The sequence below is a fragment of the Phyllostomus discolor genome, chromosome 3 (assembly GCF_004126475.2).
Source record: "Phyllostomus discolor isolate MPI-MPIP mPhyDis1 chromosome 3, mPhyDis1.pri.v3, whole genome shotgun sequence".
Lineage (NCBI taxonomy): Eukaryota > Metazoa > Chordata > Mammalia > Chiroptera > Phyllostomidae > Phyllostomus > Phyllostomus discolor.
This window is the reverse complement of record NC_040905.2, coordinates 205545719-205563232: the sequence shown is the minus strand read 5'-3', so window position 1 is coordinate 205563232 and position 17514 is coordinate 205545719. Positions and strand designations below refer to the sequence as shown.

Sequence of the window (17514 nt, the reverse complement as noted above, 5' to 3'; positions counted from 1 at the left end):
AGAGAACAGTGCGAAGGCTGTCGTGATCCCTGGACTCCCTTTCCAGAGGTGGCCGTGCGATCCTGTCTGCACAACTGCAAAGTCAGGGGAAGATCCTTACTTTAATTTCCTGGTGCTGTAACGGTTAGGGTGGACATCATTCCAGAGATGATAAATTAGCCTTGGTTTTGCTGAGCTGGCCCTGGCCCTTAAATGCACTAAGCAAACCCTCACCGAGTCAGGATATGGCCTGCTGGAGTGCAGGCAGCTGCAAAGGGAAACCTTTCTGTGTGGTCAGAATGGACGGAAGGTTCAGAGGATGTCAGGGAACTCCCCAGGAAGAGGGAGCACCCTCAGTCTCGAAGCGATAGGTTTTAGCATCTTCCTCCTGCTGTTTGCATATCGGGTCTGCGGTTTGTGTGCTGATGGAACAAGTGTGGGCTTCTTCGGGGTCAGCCATCCCTGGGCTTGGATCCAGGCTCGGCCACCTGTGAGCTGCGAGGCCTGGGCAAGTCGGCCTCAGTTTTTCACCTGCCAAATGGGGATTGTACCTTCTCTGCTGGGTTTTTGAGATCACGAGAGACCTGGCCTGTCTTGTTCCCAGCACAGGGCCTGGTTCATAGTAAGTGCCAGAAAACAGTAGCCCCTGCTGGTATCAGAGGGAGATCATCTCTCCCAACATCTGGAAGCCCCTTCTCATACCCCCCACCTCCTGGGAATGTCACCCAGGCACCTTTGATGGCATCCCAGATGACCACCCTAGTGTAGGTAGCAGCAGCACACACCCTCCTCCTTTCTTGCCTGGGCAGAGAATGGCATGCGTCAGCAAAGCTCCCTGCCCCTGTCCGGCCACCAGCCGCATCTGGTGCCCGACCTCGGGCCACCAATGGGATGCCACCTATTCAGACCCAGCAGCTGCACCTGACTAAAAACAAAAGACTTCCCTCCCCCACTCCACTGCTGGCCCTCCTCCCTCCCCCGCCTCTGTCCCCCAAGCGGCTGGGGTCACCCAGCCCCCTGCAGCCTTCCCTCACAGCTGCCTCGCTGCTTTTGTTCAGCATGTGAACTTCCCCGTCAGCCGAGCTCCTTGCACGGGAAGTAATCAGGGATCTTGACAAGGCTTCAAACCACAAATGCCACTACAAATTAACCAGCACCACTACAAAATACTACTCCTGTCAACATCGGGGAGGAACGCGCTGCTCTTCAGGCCCAGCCTGCGCCTCCTTCAGCTCAGCACTCACTGCAGAGAAAGTGCCGGGCCCGGCCTGAGAGAATGGCCTCTCGAGGTGACTTGTGGGCACAACAGAATCCTAAGCACGCCCCTGCCCTCTCCAAAGACGCTGGCTTACAGGCCCAAGGGCCACCTCGGCCCTGAGCACCCCCTCTCAGACGGTGCCTCGGGACAGCAAGTTGCAGGGCACGTGGACCCCTTCCCTTGGACTGTAACAACTGTAGACAGAAGGCCACCCCCTCTGGCTTCCTCACCGCGCCGTACAAATCTGGGCGAGAGGCTGCTCTCTCCCCATCTGTAGAACTCGGGCCATGATAGAGCCTCTCTCCAGCGTTTGAGGACTGAATGGGATGTTCTGAGTAACACCCAGCCCGTCGAGGGTGCTCCAAGACAAGGGCCCCTTCCAGCCTCCTTTCCTCTGAGGAAGCATCCCCTTCTCACCCCACGTGGGCAGGATGGAGACTTCTTCCTCGGCCATTGTGTGCGAGTCCATCCTGTGCAGCGTCGTGCAAAGAGCATCCCTCCAGATAATAGCCTGGAGCTTCGAGTTACCTCTGCAGATGCTTCGGGGCCCCTCTGGGGACCCAGGGCCCTCCCATGCTGTTGGCACAGAGCAAGTACCGTGGGACACCAGCGCCCACCGCTCCCCAGCAGTCCTTGCCAAAACTTGGAAGCAGAGGCAAGCATTTGATCCTCCCCAACAAGCAGGATCGGCTCTGCTGAAGGTGGACGGAGAGGATTGGAGATAATGACAGGAGTCGGGACAGGCGAGAGCTGTGCCTGAGAGAGCTAGTTGGGCATTTCAAAGGAGACACTCCACACAAATATGGCTTCAATGCACTCCTTTTTGGAGGCATATCAAAAGAAGCCCTCTTTTATTTCCATACCTTGCATAATAGCAGCTTTCCAGTCCCGAGGAGTTAGAGGAGCCTTGCTCCCGGCCCAGAGGCCCTTTGTGAAACCACAGAAAGCTTTGTCTTCTTCTCCCAGCCGGGGCTGTTTCATGCCCAGGTCAGAGCATTGATGTGGCTACTAGCCAGGAAAATTAACCAGGTGAACTCTTTCCTCGTTAAACAGTGACAGAGTTTAATTGTGAATTTTCTCTTTTACCCTCTTCATTCCTGACAGTGTATCTGGTTGGGGCCCGTCCCCAGGACAGAGAAATCCCCAGCAGCTATCCAGCCCCTTCCCCCCACCATGGTTGCAGGGCCTCCTCTGTGTGAGCTAGACAGGAGTCTGATGGGAAGGGGGCAATTCCCAGCACTGTTCAGACACAAAGGATCCGAGGTCCCCTTGGGGGCCAGCCCCGAGGCCAGCTGTCTCATGCCTCCAGCCTCCCTCGAGCACACCCCACCTTTTCCATCCCTCAGAAGGGGAAGCTGCAGGGACCTCAGCCGCCTCCCCACCCCAAGCTTTGTATGCACAATGCTGGGCCTTCAGTGGAACTGGTGGGTCCCTGTGGCCTCAGGTGTCTGTGTTCTACCTCCTTCCCTGTACCACGTCCCTGGCTGGGGTCTGGGCTGTCACCCCCCTCACCTGGACCTTCCACTTGTGTGGTGGTAGGTAGTACCTGTCCTCCCCTCAGCCCCCAGCCCACTCAAGCCTGCTTTCCCAGCAGTGACACAGGGATGCTGCTTCTGATCTCGAAGGATGTGGAAGGGATAGTCCAAGTTGTGACCTCTGTGGGGACCGAGTGAATCCCCACATTGGATCTTAAACAGCCAGCCCCTTTCCACATGCATCACAGGACCCCTGCCTCGCCTGCAGTTACCTCGAGATGAACTCCTTGACCCCCTTCTGAAGGCCTGTCATCCGCTGCTCAGTGTGATTCGGGGGAAGTCTTTGCCTTCCCTCATCTGTGAAACGGGGTGGTGACCCTCATTCCTGCATGAGGATTCCCTGGGCTAGCAAGATTGCTGGTTAGGCACCAGGGACAAGGCTCCGCCCACTGTGTAGGGTGCCCCACCCCCTGCACACGCTGCGCTCTGCCCCAAGTCAGCTCCTGGCAGCCGAGCACTCCCCGCCCAGCAGCCCTGTGCGGGGCACCCGCTCGTCCATGCCGCCCAGGTAATTAAGTTGATATTCCAACAGGACTTCCCCTCCTGACCTTTTGGAAACGATGTGTTTTGCTGCATCAACAAATTAACTGCAAATCAGATGCTGTCCTCATAAATGTGGGTTTCATATCCAATGAGCATACTCACCTGGCCTGTGCGGCTGACAGATAAAAATGCCAAGGGCCAGGCAGAGGCCGTAGGGTTCCTCCCTTCCCTGGGACATCCGTGTCAATCACACTTTCAGGCTTACCTCGTGTCCACGTCCTCCGGCAGTCTCTTTCTTGGCCGGGGGTGGGGGGTTGAGAATGTGGAGTCCTGGGCAGGCCTCTGTGGCTGGAGGGTTGCTCTATCCTTAGACGCCCACCCATCTTTTTTCCCAGGGACGTGGCAGTCTCTCCTGCCTGTGCCCACACTTCTTAGACAGCTCAGACCCTGTATTGTGTGCCCCCCGCCAGCCACTCTGAGGTCCTCCCTGTCTTCAGATTCACCCTCACTCTGGTCTTGTCCGACCACAGTGGTTTCCCTGCGCCGGGCGCCTGAATTCCCTACCACCCCATCTGGTAGGAGACCCCCCTTTGTACCTCCACAGACCCAGCGACCCTCTGCCCCCTCCGTCAGAGTGGGGCCCCTGTGAGGGCGGTTCATGGGTGTGCCCCGTGCCTGTGTGGAGCATACCGCACCGTTCGTTACAGGAATCACATGCCTCTGGAAAGCACCAGAAAGGGATGCTCAAATAAGGAAGGGGAGGATGGCCATCATTCTCTCTTGCCAGCCTTTTCTCTCACAACAGAGGCTAACTTCAGAAAGGACAAGGACCAGAAAAGCCATGTCAGAAAGGATGCCAGATGACTTTGGAAATCAGGGTTGACAAGCAGAGCACGATGCCTGCGAATTCCTGCTTATTTCAGTTCCTGCTACTAGCTCTGTGACCTCGGATAGTCCCTCCACCTCCTGTTCCCTGTCTCTATAGCAGGGGAATAATCATTCTCTGACTTGCTTCACCGGGGGATATGAGGCTCAAAGGAAAGAGGAGAAGTAGAAACGCTTTGAAAGGGAAACACATCATATAAATAGAAGAGATTACTATTAAAATCCAGTCTCCTTCAGTAGTGCTTGACTCACAGTGCACTCCCTTGGAAAACCAAGGCCCTCATGTCCACAGGGCTTTCCTGGGAAGACCTGTGGGTGCAATGGGAGGACAGAGCGTTGGATGGTGTCATTTCCCCATCAGGATGCTGGGCCAGAGCTCCACACAGCTGTCCTGCACTCCCGTGAGCACCCTCATGCCAGGGCTTGTGGCTCAGGAGTTATTTCTGTTTTACATAAGAATCAACTAAGACTTAGGTCAAATAACTCACCCAAGTGGCAGAACCAGTATTGAACTCAGCTAGAAAACGACAGAGCTGAGACGTGAACCCATCCATGCCTTTCCAACCCAAAGTTTATTTCCTGTGTTTTAGCCCAAATACTTGTTGTACTCTACAGGAGCTATTTTCCTGTGATGCAGGTTCGATTCCATTAGGCCATACATTCCTTAAGGATAAAGGATGTGTCCTCTCCTGAGTCCCCGTGCCTTGGCCCAAATAGTTGTTCCTTAAAAGTGCACGGGAGGAATCAATCGTTCCTCTCCGACTAAACGTGACCTTCCGGAAGGCAGCTGATTGTGCCAGTCGCGGAAGCCCCAGCCCCACCACGGCCCAGCCCAGGAAGGGCCGGATAACTCATACGATGGAACTCTTCTCAGCGACAGATTGCCCAGGGCCCAGCGTTTCTGAGCCCACTTAAAAAGCAGTAGTCAGTGCAGCCATTTCGACCCAGCGAGGGCACTGAGGGTTGCGTAAACATGATTTCTGTGCCAGAGTGCCCCAGCCTCTCTGTTCTCTGCTTCTGCTTTAGGGCTCTTCCGATTTAGCCACCTCCCCATCCAGCAGTGGGAAGAGCACCATCGTCCCACCCCTCTGTCTTGGGAAGGGTGGCGTGGCGGCTCCTCCTCCAGGAAGGAGGGGCAACCACACAGCAGTGGGGCCCTCATGGTCACGCTGGGGACTTTTGTGCCATATTACCCTTCCCTGGTGTCTTTAAATCCCTCGGGTGTACCCTGCTGGCTTCTGGGTTGGGTGTGTTCAAGGGGATGCTTCCCTCCTGCCATTTATAAACTCAATTGCCAAAGAGTCAGCACTCCCTGATGACAATCAAAGGAAGATTAGCTGATTACGGGATCTGGAGAACTAACATTTGTTGAATTTCTCTCTGTGCCAGGAAGTTTCAGCCAAAGATCATTTGCTGAGCACCTATTATGTACCTAGTGTTATACCAGACCCAAGGAAAAATAGAGAAATAAGACTAGTGAGCCAGTAGTTACAACCAGTGCCCTCTGAATACACCTGGGCAGGACGGAGGTGTGCACGTGACCCACACCGTGCAGAAAAGGACAGGGAAGGCCTCCTGGGGGAGGCAGTGCTTGAGGCAGCCAAGGCCAAATAAGCACCAAGGATGAGACGAAAGGAAATGGGCGGGTGTTCCAGGCAAAGGGACCAGCATGGTAGCACAAGAATGCACGAGGCACTCTGGGAGCGCTCGTGGGTGAGTAGGGCCAGCGGGCCGTGGGAGCCACGGCGGCGGGAAGGCTGTGCTGGAGATGAGACTGCAGAGGTTTGTGGGTGGGCCCAGAATCTGGGGGTTTTGAACACTGTACGTGGCATTTTCCAAGGGGTTATTAACAGGTGTTACAGGGAAAGCGAATCTGTGTTTAAATAAATTAGGGAAACAGAACTTCTAAGAAAAAAAGCAGCAATCTCTTCCCAAAAGCAGCCTGAGGTGACCTCTGAAAACAGTCACTATTCATTTGACCCAGAAACCCCGTAAAATCATGCAAACCAAGGGGTTCAAATCTTCTTGTCCACTTTAAGAACACTTGTGAAGCTGCTTGGGCCGTCAAGGGTTTGTGTATCCAGAAACTCACCGGGCACCAAAGGATGTCACTGTACGGAAGCTGTGTGTCCCACTCCATCGCTACATGGTGGAGCCAGTAGGTGTGCCCAGGCCAAAGAGTGGGGCAGGACACGGGGTCAGGGGCCCAAAAAGAGGGCTGAATTTTTGCTGCACGTGCTTAAAAAGGCAAAGAGTAACACTGAGCTTCAGGGTTTAGATCGAGACTCTAAGGAAAGAAAGAAAAAGAAAAAAGGAGTTAATAGGGTTTTGCCTGTTCAGGGTGGATTTTTTGTTGCAACGACTCCCTTTGTGGTGCCAACAGTCGTCGTGAGTCTCCAAGAGGAACAAGACAGTGCCAGCGTTTCCCAGACTCGTCTGGCTGGAAACCTCCTTTCCTCCCTTCATACAGTGCATCCCCCGAATGGTGATTCTCAGAATACACCTCGGGAGACGCCAGCCTTCCACCGAGATGATTTAAGATGGCAAGTGACACGATAGGGTGTGTGCTGTTTTGTTTAAGTCCGCTATGGAACAAGTGTGGAAGATGGATTGGGAGGCAGGGAAACCTGCTCATGTGATTGTTGCTGATGTCTCTTGGCAGCGTTGTGAGAGACCGTGGTGAGCATCATCTCACTGAGTCTTCCCCACAGCCCCCTCGGGTGGGGAGTGCCGTTACCTACGGGTGCCGATGAGGCTGGGATGGTTAAACCCACTGTCCCAGAGGAACCCGGAGGGCAAGTAGGGGGCCGCAGTTCAGTCTGAGACTGTGTGCCTGCAGAGGCTGCCTCCTGAGCACTCTATCACACTGCCACCCCTGCCAGCGAGAAGGGACGTGTCCAGGTCATAGGTGATGAGGGTCACAGGGCTGGAGAAGTAGAGGGCCGAGCGCAGGGTAGCAGATGGGGAGGGAACTGTGTGTGAGAGCGAGCTGTGTGGCGAAGGGCAGTGGCCTGTGCACCTGTGGAGGGCGGCTCCCATTCCCCGCCCTCTGCTTTTGCCCTGATGAGCTGTGTGAGTTGGGAGGCTCAGCGGGTGGCGTGCTGCACCCCGGACGGCCTCCAACTGAAGAAGGCTCATCGAGCATGGGCTGGCCCACGTTCCCACTGATGCACAGCATCTGGGAAGCCACCCTCTCGTTCTATCCAGATGAGCTCTCAGTTCCCCTCAGGCCCCTCTGATAGGCCCGTGCAGGGATCCTGGGCCCTGGAGACACAGCCCCTCCCCTCCAGGAGCCAGGCTTAGAGAGTGAGGGGTGAGGCAGGTTTGCAATCTGCAAGGTCCCTCCAAACAGCCGAAGCTCTAAAGCACCGTCCCAGTGAAGTGTCACAGAGCCACTCGTGCGAGTCACTTGTAGAATTCTAATGTATTTAACCCAAATATCCAAAATACTTGCATGTCAACACGTAACCATTACTAAAAGTTGCTGCAATATTCTGCATTCTTTTTTCAAACCAACCCTCTGAAATCCAGTGTGTTTTGACCTTACAGCATGTCTTAGTTCCGACTCGCCACATGTGGCCACCGGCCCCTGAAGCGGGCACTGCGTGCCTAGACTTTGTCGAATAATGATGTCCTTTCCTAAACCATGTGGTTGAGTGGGCAGGAAGCCAGTGGAGGCCCCCGCAGGATCTGCTGAGGGCCCAGGTCTCCATCCTGGGGGCTTTTCTTCTCCTGATTCTGCCTACCCATCTCCCACCCTGGTCAGGGCGTCAGAGGGGCAGGCTGTCGAAAGGACAAAGCTGAACTCAAGATAAAGGGCTTGAGAGTAGAGCCAAGAAGTCTGTGCTCTATTGTTTTTTATTCAGATCCTGATTTCAAAAGCCGAGCATTTTGTACAAATGTCATTTGTTCATCAGACATCCATTGACCACCTATTTTTTGCCTAGGCACAAGGACTTGAACATTTGAAGAGTAGTGGGGTCAAATACGTGGTGACGGAAGGAGACTGGACTTTGGATAGTGAACACACAATGCTGTGTGTACCGATGATGTATTAACAGATGTGTACTTTGAAACCTCTATAATTTTACTCTATTCATCAGTGTCACCTCAATGAACAATAAGATTTCTTTAAAGGAAAGATAATGGGACATGGGGCAGATACTGCCTGTTCGTGGTAAGTCCCATGTAGCAGGGAGCACCTGACCCGGGCGCAGTCTTAAAAGACAAGCGAGTGTCTGCCAGGCAGATCAGGGCCAGGCAGGTCATCTCCCTCACCCAGAGGGCAGGCAGGGAACAAGGCATGAGAACCCAGAGTCTGTAGGGGTCTGCGCAGGTAAGCATGGGTGGGAAGGGTCTGCGTGCGCCACCGCAGAAGCCAATTTGGCATGCTAGCCAAGAGCTTTGTTGCGCCGTCACCTGAGGACAGGGGGCAGGCAGGGTGGGGCATGCGGCAGAGGTCTCCACGCTGGGGTGTGACGTGGTCATATTGCACTTCAGAAGATCCCCCTTGGCCTGTGTGGAGAATGGCCGGAGACAACCCAGGCAAGGGCGAGGCTAGAAAGAAGAAATTAGCAGAAGGGAGGGTCTCAGGGATGGAATGTGCCCAGAGACCTTGCCGGCTGATACAAGGGTGGGGAGCAGGTGGCGTCCAGGGCAGACCTCGGGCTATGGCTTGGGGACTGGGTGCTTACTCTTGAGCTGTGTGTGCAAATGGTGTGTGCAAATGCATCAAACCATCTCCATGTGTACTGATGTTTTAAGTTTCGCTTTGATACAGCCACAAAGACTCTCCCGTCCTACTCGCCCGCCGCCTCCCAAGATACAGCGCTCGAGGCCCGTGAGTAGCCAGTGGTTCTGCCCTCCCTCCTAACATTGCCTGGGCCGCTGTCCCCGCCTGACTAAACCTCCTCTGGAGTTTGAATTCAGCTGCCTTGCAAAAGAAAACTGGGGTTTGGGGTTTCCAGCTTCCCTGTCTGCGTGGCATGAACCCGAACTTGCATTTTCTGGGCTTCTCTCTCCTTTTGGTGAAGCAGTTCAGGGACTTGCAGGTCAGAGCTGGAGGTTGCGGGGGTCGTGTTGTGTGTTTGCCGTGCGTGCTGCACTGGAGCAGACCTCTTAGGCTGAGCCGTGGTTTTAGCCCATGAGCTTCCAAGCCTTGCCCCAACCGCCTCTTCTCACAAAGTCCAGCGGCGGCGGTCTCAGTTCCACCAGATCGGGGTTTGGCAATTCCCTCGACTTCCCTCCCAGGGGCCGAGGCTCCACCCCAAGAACGTGGCGCGGCACAGGTGGGGACAGGTGCTCCTCCTCTGGCGGGCCTCACCTGGCGCTCAGTTCCCCACGTGATGACGTGCGGCAAACCCACCAACACCTGGCAAGGGGTTAGGCAAAAGAAGGAGACCCATCTGTGTTTTTCAGAGAAATGCTGTGGAAAAATAGTGTGTGGGTCCCAAATTCAGCCTCAGTGAAGTCATTTGCCTTATAAGCTCAGACTTTGGCCGTGCCAAGGCATAATCACTTTAGCAGGTTCCTCTCAAGCAGGGAACTTGCCAGGACCATTCGATGAGGGCCGTGTACCAAGAGAAGAGTCCGTTGTTCACGGCAGCCACTGCTGCAGCCAAGCAAAGGGGTCAGGTTGCCACCTGGTTGTGATCAGGGTTTCCCACCAGTGGGTGTCGCAGCCCCCCTCCAGTGCACGTGTCCAAATCCGTCTTGTGGCAAGCGTGGAGGCCGTGGGGTGCAGGTGGCCAGGCTGAGCTGTCTGTTTTTAATCTTTGGAGCACACACCCAGCATTGGCTGGCTGGCTGCTCTCTGGGTGGATGTAGGAAAGTTCCAGGGTGTTTTCTTCCTTCCGTTCCCTACCGTGTGTGGGAGATAGAGGGCCAGGGTGGAGGCTGGGGCATTCGGACGCCTTCACCTGCAGTAGTCAGGATGGGCCTGTCCCGTCGCCCACCCAGATGGTGGTTGGCACGGCTGTCAAGGGGCCGGGGTATTTCCACTCGCTGTCATTGGGAGGAAGGCACAAGCAGCTCAAAGAGACCAGTTTGGGGGACAGGCAGCCCCTTCTGGGCCAGGCCTTGTGTGGTTCAGTGACAGTTTCGTACAGTCGTCTGCAACATAGACTTGGGGCGTAGACAGAGCTGGACTTGAGTGCCGAAGCTGCATGACGAGGGGCAGGTGCTGAAGTGCTCTGAGCCTCACTGTCTCTCTGTAACATACCCCACTCGCAGAGGGTTTTGTGGATGACGTTGTAAAGCTCCTAGCACAGTGCCTGGCACACAGTAGCAGTTCTTAATCTTCCTAACAGGCCCTTAAATCTTACAGCCTCTAAGGAAGGATGTGGTTTCTTAATAACCACCACTTGCCTAGGGTTTTCCTAGTCAGCACATCATGCTTAGGCACATCATCGTCTAGTTGGACCTTACAGTCGCTCTGACACAGGCACTGTCTCCCCCCAGGTTGAAGAAGAGAAAACTGGTGCTTGGTGACCTTGCCCACGTCCCCTGACTACAGATAGGCGTCACAGACCCTAGAAGCCACGGTCTTTCCAGCATAGCCCCCATCTCCATTTCCATGGAGTTCACCCTCGTATAAAGAACAGAGCAGAGCTTCCATTGAGGGAAAAATAACCATTGTCCAGCTGGGCATCTGTGGAATCTTTAAGGCAGTGTCAGGCCCTGGCAGGGATGCAGAAGTGAAGAGTATTAACATTCGTTGAGCGTTTTTTACGTGCCTGGGACTGTGCTAGGCACTCGCATAATTGTTTGTTTTTCCACCAGCCCATAGTAGGCAGATGCTGTTTCCCCACTTGCAGCTGAGCCCCCAGAGACGGTAGGAGCCCAAGCCAGCTGGCCTTTGAGCCCAGGCCAGTCTGTGCGCTGCCTCTCCTCGCGCCTCACCGAGCAGCCTCTCCTTAAGCCACGGTCACCAGGTGGGCAGCGCTCAGAATTCCCGGGAGAGACCGGGACCCGAGGCAGGCAGGGACTCCTAGAAAGCAGCACACAGCAGCAACAGGTCAGGGTTGCCCTCCTTGGTAACCTCAGGTACTGGAGACAGTGCCCGTGGGCTCTGCTGCCTTGCCAGTGCGGGGACTTGTGCAGCGTGGGGGCACGGAGGGGACCACGTCCTCTAGCACTGAGGGGGTAGGCATGCAAGCACGGCCTCGAGAGGGAAAAGCCTGCCGCTGTGCCGGGGCGGGAGGTGACTAGTTGCCTTGGGTTACAGTGCACTCAAGAGGCAGGATGCTGGCAGAACCAGTTCTCGTGGGCATGGAAGTCAGAAAGGCCTGCCCTGGTTTGAGTCGCAGCTGGGCCACTACCTGGCTGTGACTTGGGCAAGGTGCTGATCTTCTCTGAGCCTTAGTTTCATCATCTGGAAAATGGGCTGAACAACAACTGCCTGGTGAAGGTGATGAAGTCGTATGCAGATGGTGCCTGGCACAGTCCCTGGCATGAAGTGGGCACATACACTCAACTTCTGCCAACTGGACACCTTCTGCCAAGCAGGGTCACTGTGGGACTAATTTGGGAATCCTGGAAGGTTTGTGCTTTCTGGAAGCTGTGGTCCCCAGTGCCCCAGGGTCTGTTTACTCCGAATGCAGTCACGCAAACACGTCCAGTGGACACCACTGCATACTGGGGGCAGACCCGGAAGGCGTGGGGTACAGAGCCCCTGAGGGCCTCAGAGAGGGCAATCCAACAAGCTCCTGTGTCACAAGTCACTGGCCCCAGCTGGGCTTTGCTGGGTCACCCATCTGCAAGCCTCCTGGGCAGGAGTGTAGCCCTCGGCCCAGGCTGGCAGGAGCCCAGAGGCTAGCCACTCAGCCTTTCTGGAAGGGGCTTTGTAGCCTGGCACCTGTGGCTGGAGTTCAGATGTTACTAGAGGGCTTAGATTTTCTTTTTAAAAATAGAAAAAGGCGAGAGCAGAAGAAAGCCTTGCCAGTGTCTGGTGGACCAAGGGGAGTGGGCTGGGGCGTGCGGGGGAGAGGCAGGCTGTGGTCGGTTGCATGTGAAGTGCTTTATAAGCTCTGTATTTATTATTTCTTGCTCACCATCAAAATCAAATGTACTCAGTGCTTTTGTATTCAATACACATTTAACCCTGCCGACTTAGATTTCTCAGGTTTTAAATCCGGTGGGGAATTGGCTGGTTTCCCAACTTTCCCCTCAAGTCCCCTTGAACAGAGCTCAAAATCCCTGTTTAGCATTTTCTCCCCTGGCGCTGCTGGGATCCTAACACTGGCGGGGCCAGGCAGGCACTGTTGTGCATGTGGTTTCTTCCCTCGGCCCCAGCCCCCGCCTTTCCTAAGCACCCCAGAAAGACGGATGTGATCGCTGAAATATGACAGGCCCGTTGTCTGCATCATCTTGTGATTCGGGCTTAATTAAACCATTTTGTATCTGTGTGTCTGCCTTGGTGTGGCTCTAACTGTAGTTCTGAGGCCATGTGTGTGTGTGTGTGTGTATGAGAGAGAGAGAGAGAGAGATTGGTGCGTGTGTCTTTGCCTCGTGTGTGTGCCTCTTGAGTATGTATTTGTGAGACTGTGTACATGTTGGCATCTCGAGGTCTCTGCACGTCTCTGGGTGGTTGTCTGCAAGTATAATTTTGTCTCTGGCTTTGTCCACGCCAATCAGGTATGTGTAGCTCTGGGTGTGACTGTACCGGTGTGGGTGACTGACTGTCCCCGGGCCTGTGGTGCCTTTCTCTCCCTCCCCTGCCCCCCCTGCCTCCGTGCTCCCCTCCTCGCCACCCCCTCTCCTGCTCTGTCTGTTTTATCATCCCTAATGAAGCAGTCTTCTCCATCGATCCTGCTGATTGCCAGCCCATTCCTTTTGTTTGTTGGCGCTGAGCCATTCAGCGGCACTCTGACAGCTCAGCTCGTCTAATTAGCTCTGTTGTTCTTTTTCCCCATGTTTCACCACGTTGCAAGTTCAGTTGAGGTTGCCACAAACTTAATCCCTCCATTTCAGCCACAAGTTCACATTCCTAACCCTCCTTTATTGTAGCAAGGAGCGGCCATGTGCAAGGACAGGCTGACAGGCCTTGATGTCTGCCCTCTCCTGAATCCCCCACCCCAGCACCCCCGGGGGCAGGGCAGAGTCACTCCCTCGCCCCAACAGTACCCCGCCTTTGTGGAGAGAAGTCTGGGGAGCGTTCCAGCCAGGTGATCCCTGTTTACTAGCTGCCTCTGGCTCTAGTCCAGAAAAGCAGTGCACTGTTAGAATGGGTGGGGGCATATCCACTCGTGTACCCAGCAAATGGTGGCTGGGTGTCTGCTGCAGGGCGCTGCGCTAATAACAATGGTAATAACAGCAACACTATTATGCATTGCCTGGGTTCCAGGCAGCAGTGCTCATTTGCTTCTAAAAATCTTGCTGAGTGACCACTCGAATACCAGACACTGAGCAGGGAGCTAGGCCAGGGTAAGGCCATCACAAATCAAGTCTCCAAAGTCAGAGTCGCCCCACCCCGGCTTCCTTTTGTTATTGACAAGCCCCCAGAGAAGCAAGGGGAGCATTTATGGAGCCCCACTGTGTGCCTAATAAAAGTCAGTGGAGCTTCACAGTAGCTCCACAGAAGAAGATAGCAAGTTTGGCGGGATGCATTCGGGGTTTTTTTGTTCCGTTTTGTTTTTTGCCACATCTCTCAGTTGCCAGAGGAGGCTGAGATCAGACTGGCCAATCCACGGGAAAAACTTTGGTTAGATCAGAGGTGCAGAAACTGGGAGGCCTGGTTAGACTCTATAAAGACTCGTCTTTTATGCAGCCAACTTCTGTGACCTGCGTGCCTAAGCCGTTGTGCTGTGTTGCCCACAGATCACGTGGGGGTGGCATTCAGAGAAGAGGGCAGGTAGGAAACGGAGTTTGCATGTCCCCTTCCCTGTCCTGTCCGAGAACCTCAGCCATGATGGCATTTCCCGCTTGGTCCCTCAGCTGCAGAGAGAGAGCAAGCCCCCCGCACTGGATACTCGGTATTTTTATCGGCAGTGAAACCCACAGGTAGCCTGTCTTAGCTTAGCTCTCTCCCGGTCCCCTCCGGCACTGGAAATGTTTGGAGATGATGGTGCCAAATTTAAAGCCGTGTAACGTTGATTACACCAAATGAGTATCCTTCAAGGGGCGTCTAGAAATTCTCAGCCTGACTCCCATCATGAGCTCCGCTGGGGAGAGGGTGTCTTTTCTATGAGCCTTCGCCTTGGCTTTCAGGGGTGTTGGGTCAGGGCAAAAACAGAACCCCAAACCCATCTTGCCACTGAAGCCCAGCTGTAGGCTACGAAGGTGTGTGCGGAGTCCAGGCCGGGCCCTGCTGGGGGCCACACAGGATGCCCTGGGGAGTGAAGGTGACGTTTATGCCACTCTCCGGTGCTGTTTGCTTTCTTCCCCTCCCTCCCATTTAGAGGGGAAAAGAAGCATCTTGTAATTCAGTGGTAAAAAGAATGAAATAAGCACGTGAACCCTACAAACAAAGCCTGCGTGAAACCTTTTCTGTGCCACCAAACCGGTCCCTGGTTCTAGAGGAAGGCGAGTGGCAATGAGCACTAGGAGGGCCTCCTTGGTCCGGGTCCCGTGGGGACAGAACCTCTCCGAACCTTCACGACAGCCCTGCAGGGAGACAGGGGAGCTGCCCCCCGCTCTCTGCGGGTGAGGAAACCACGCCTTTCAGAAAACCTACTCCCGTTTGAGGGGCCACGTTCCAGTTCACGTGTCAGCTGCACATTCAACAGCAGTGTTTCCAGATAAACAGAACCTTGATAGCCCGTACAGTGCCGATTCCCCCACATTCATTTTGGGGCCACTTCTCTGAAACTTTAGAAAGTTCCTGTATGGCTTTTCCAACTCACTCCTTCCTGGGGACTCTCCCCTGTGCCCATTCCAGGTGCGCGCTCCCCGTCCACATGTCGTCAGGAGACCGAAGAGCAACATCTCGGTGGAAGGCCGGAGGACGTCTGTGCCGAGCCCTGAGCAGTGAGTACCCCACGGCCCCCCTCCCCTCTGTCTGCTGGACCCGTGGGCCAGCACCTCGTGGGGCCCACGCTGCAGCCCGGCCGGGGAAAGTCTTCCCTGGAGCCCGGCACGGGTGCCTCACAAAGGGGCCGGTCAGGAGCAGGGCTGGATCTTCAGTGTCCGCTTCTGCTGGTGGGTGTCACACCAGTGGGGGGCCCCAGAGGCCAGAGAGCCAGCCACCTGGGCTGCAGTTGGAGCGCCGATGCCCAAAACGTACCCAGGCAGGCTCAGAAGAAGGTTCCAGGCCTTTTCTGATGCTGAGATGTAAGGTCAGGGGGAGAGTTAGGGACCTGGTCAAGGAGGTGACTTAACGAGGGCCTCCACCCTCCTGGCCCCGGGGTGCTTGAGGCCTCTGGAGCTCAGATTTATCCACAGGGCTGTCCCATCCACTGCCCCACCCCCGCTCCACTCCCCTGTGCCGTAGCATTGACATGACTTTGGCTTTGCTTTTCTACCTCCCCTAGCCCAGAGGTCCCTGGCCAGGCACCGGGGTTTACACCTAGCACAGGACTCACCTGAGGGTCACGTGCCGGGTGCATGTTGGGTAGATGAGGCGACTGCTGAGGCAGGTACGGGAGCAGCGGCCCGAGAGCTGCCTGGATGGGGCGAAGCTTAAAGCTGCGGGGGCCCCCACCCAGAAGGGACCACCTCTTCCATCAGAGGGCTGCACTGCTTCCCTTTGTCCCCTAGGCGCGCAGCCCTTGGGCTCTGCTCAGACACACCCTGGCTTTCTGTGATTCCTCGAAAAAGTACTTGAGTCAATATCAGGCGGGTTACTTTGGGAAACTGAAAACATTGCCTCAAGGACCCTGAAGTCCCTTGGGTGAAGAGGGGGCACCCTCAGAAGGGTTCTCAGGGAAAGCAGTTCAGGGAGACCGCGGGCCCTGCCAGAAAAGGCGCCGAGGGAAGACATGGTTCTGAAATGGCGCACTGTGGCCTGACCCAGGACACGGTGGGCCCCAGCGCCCCCGGGTTCTCTGGTTCACGGTGCCGTGTTGCTTGACACTGTCGGGGCATATGGAAACCAGCCTACCCAGGCAGCCCCCGCACCTGGCCCAGAAAGCTGTAGGAGACCGTGCGTGTGTCCGTCTGTCTGTCCGTCCGTCTGTCTGTCTGTCTTGGGAGATGCTTGGCTATGCACTCTGGAAGAGGGGACTCCTGGAGTTGAGTGTAAGTTTAACTTTTGCTCTGATAATAGGATGGTAGGAATATTGCGGAACAGGTCCCTGGCCCTGACAGGCATGGATTGTGATTGCCCCCTTGTGGAGGAAATGCTGCATGGCTTCAGAGTTCCTCCGGCCCTAAAGATTTCTCCTTAGGGGGATGAAATCCGTCACTTTCCTTTAAAGCCACCACTTTAAATCTGGGCTAAACCTTTGAGCCACCCACTGCAGTACAGGGCCACGGGCCTGCAGACATTGCAGGGCAAACCCAGACAGACGACCCCTGCGCCGCACAGAAGAACCCCAGACCGACACCACTGCGCATTCTGCGGACGCGCGTCCCCCGTCTAACCCTGGGCCAGGGTCCCAGTGAGAGGCTGGGCTTCCCAGTCGTGTTTGTTTTCGCTCTGCCAGCCTGGTGACAGGGGAGGCCTCCAGAGCGTGCCTGAGAGCCAGTGTCTGGTAACGCCGTCTTCCTGGTTGTGACCGGAAGTGCATGGGCATCACTGTTCGTTGCTTTCACAGTGCGCCTCGTTCTAGGTTTCCGTTAGGAAATGCGTGGGGTCGAGATGAGCCGCTGGGAGCACAGGGGCTTTGGGGGGCTGGCACTCGGGCAGTGACGGAAGACGAATGGTGGGTTCTCTGGGACCATGCGTCACAGGTCAGGAGGACATCATTCCAAGACTTGCTGCTCACATTTCTCTCGTGGCGGGGGTGGGGCTGCCCTCCCACCGTGCCAGTGACGTTTCTGGTCCAACCCGGGCGTTCTCCTGCGCCTCTGCCTGCGCCGTCCCCCGCCATGCTGCGCTCCTCCACTCCCGCACGCCACGTCACAACCGCACTCGGGCGTGTTTGTCGCAGCTGTCATCGGCTCCAGCTGGCAGTACCAAGTTCCGAAACACAGGAAGCATCCAGCGGAAAATATTTTAGTAAAACAGACTCCTCATAAAATATTGTTCTGGGGAGGAAAGAAGCCATCTCCCCCTGTCTGTCGGCGTCGTGCTGGGAGACACAGGAAGGCAAGCTGGCGGGCAGGAGCCGGATCCCCGTGGGCCTCTGCTGCGGGCGCTTCCTTCTGGGCCCACGATCGGCGCCGGGCCCTCTGATCCAGCCCGGACGTCCTTGAACCACAGATTGTCGCCTCCACTGGGAATATCTAAGTGCATCAGAAACGTAGAGGATTTGGGTGACAGAGAGAGATGCAGGG

The 17514-nt window shown here is 55.5% G+C and overlaps 1 protein-coding gene across 8 annotated transcripts in view; it reads left to right on the top strand.

Annotated features, from left to right (window-relative positions):
- Positions 1-17514, top strand: part of DENND1A (DENN domain containing 1A) — a 490983-nt gene that overhangs the window by 456849 nt on the left and 16620 nt on the right. For 6 of the 8 annotated variants that reach the window (XM_036022196.1, XM_028530073.2, XM_036022197.1 and 3 more), the window contains 2 exons: positions 8921-8980; positions 15017-15105. In XM_036022196.1, the coding sequence (XP_035878089.1) occupies positions 8921-8980; positions 15017-15105 (149 nt within the window). The remainder of the gene's footprint in view (positions 1-8920; positions 8981-15016; positions 15106-17514) is intronic. The other 2 variants (XM_036022199.1, XM_036022195.1) reach the window with 1 other exon arrangement.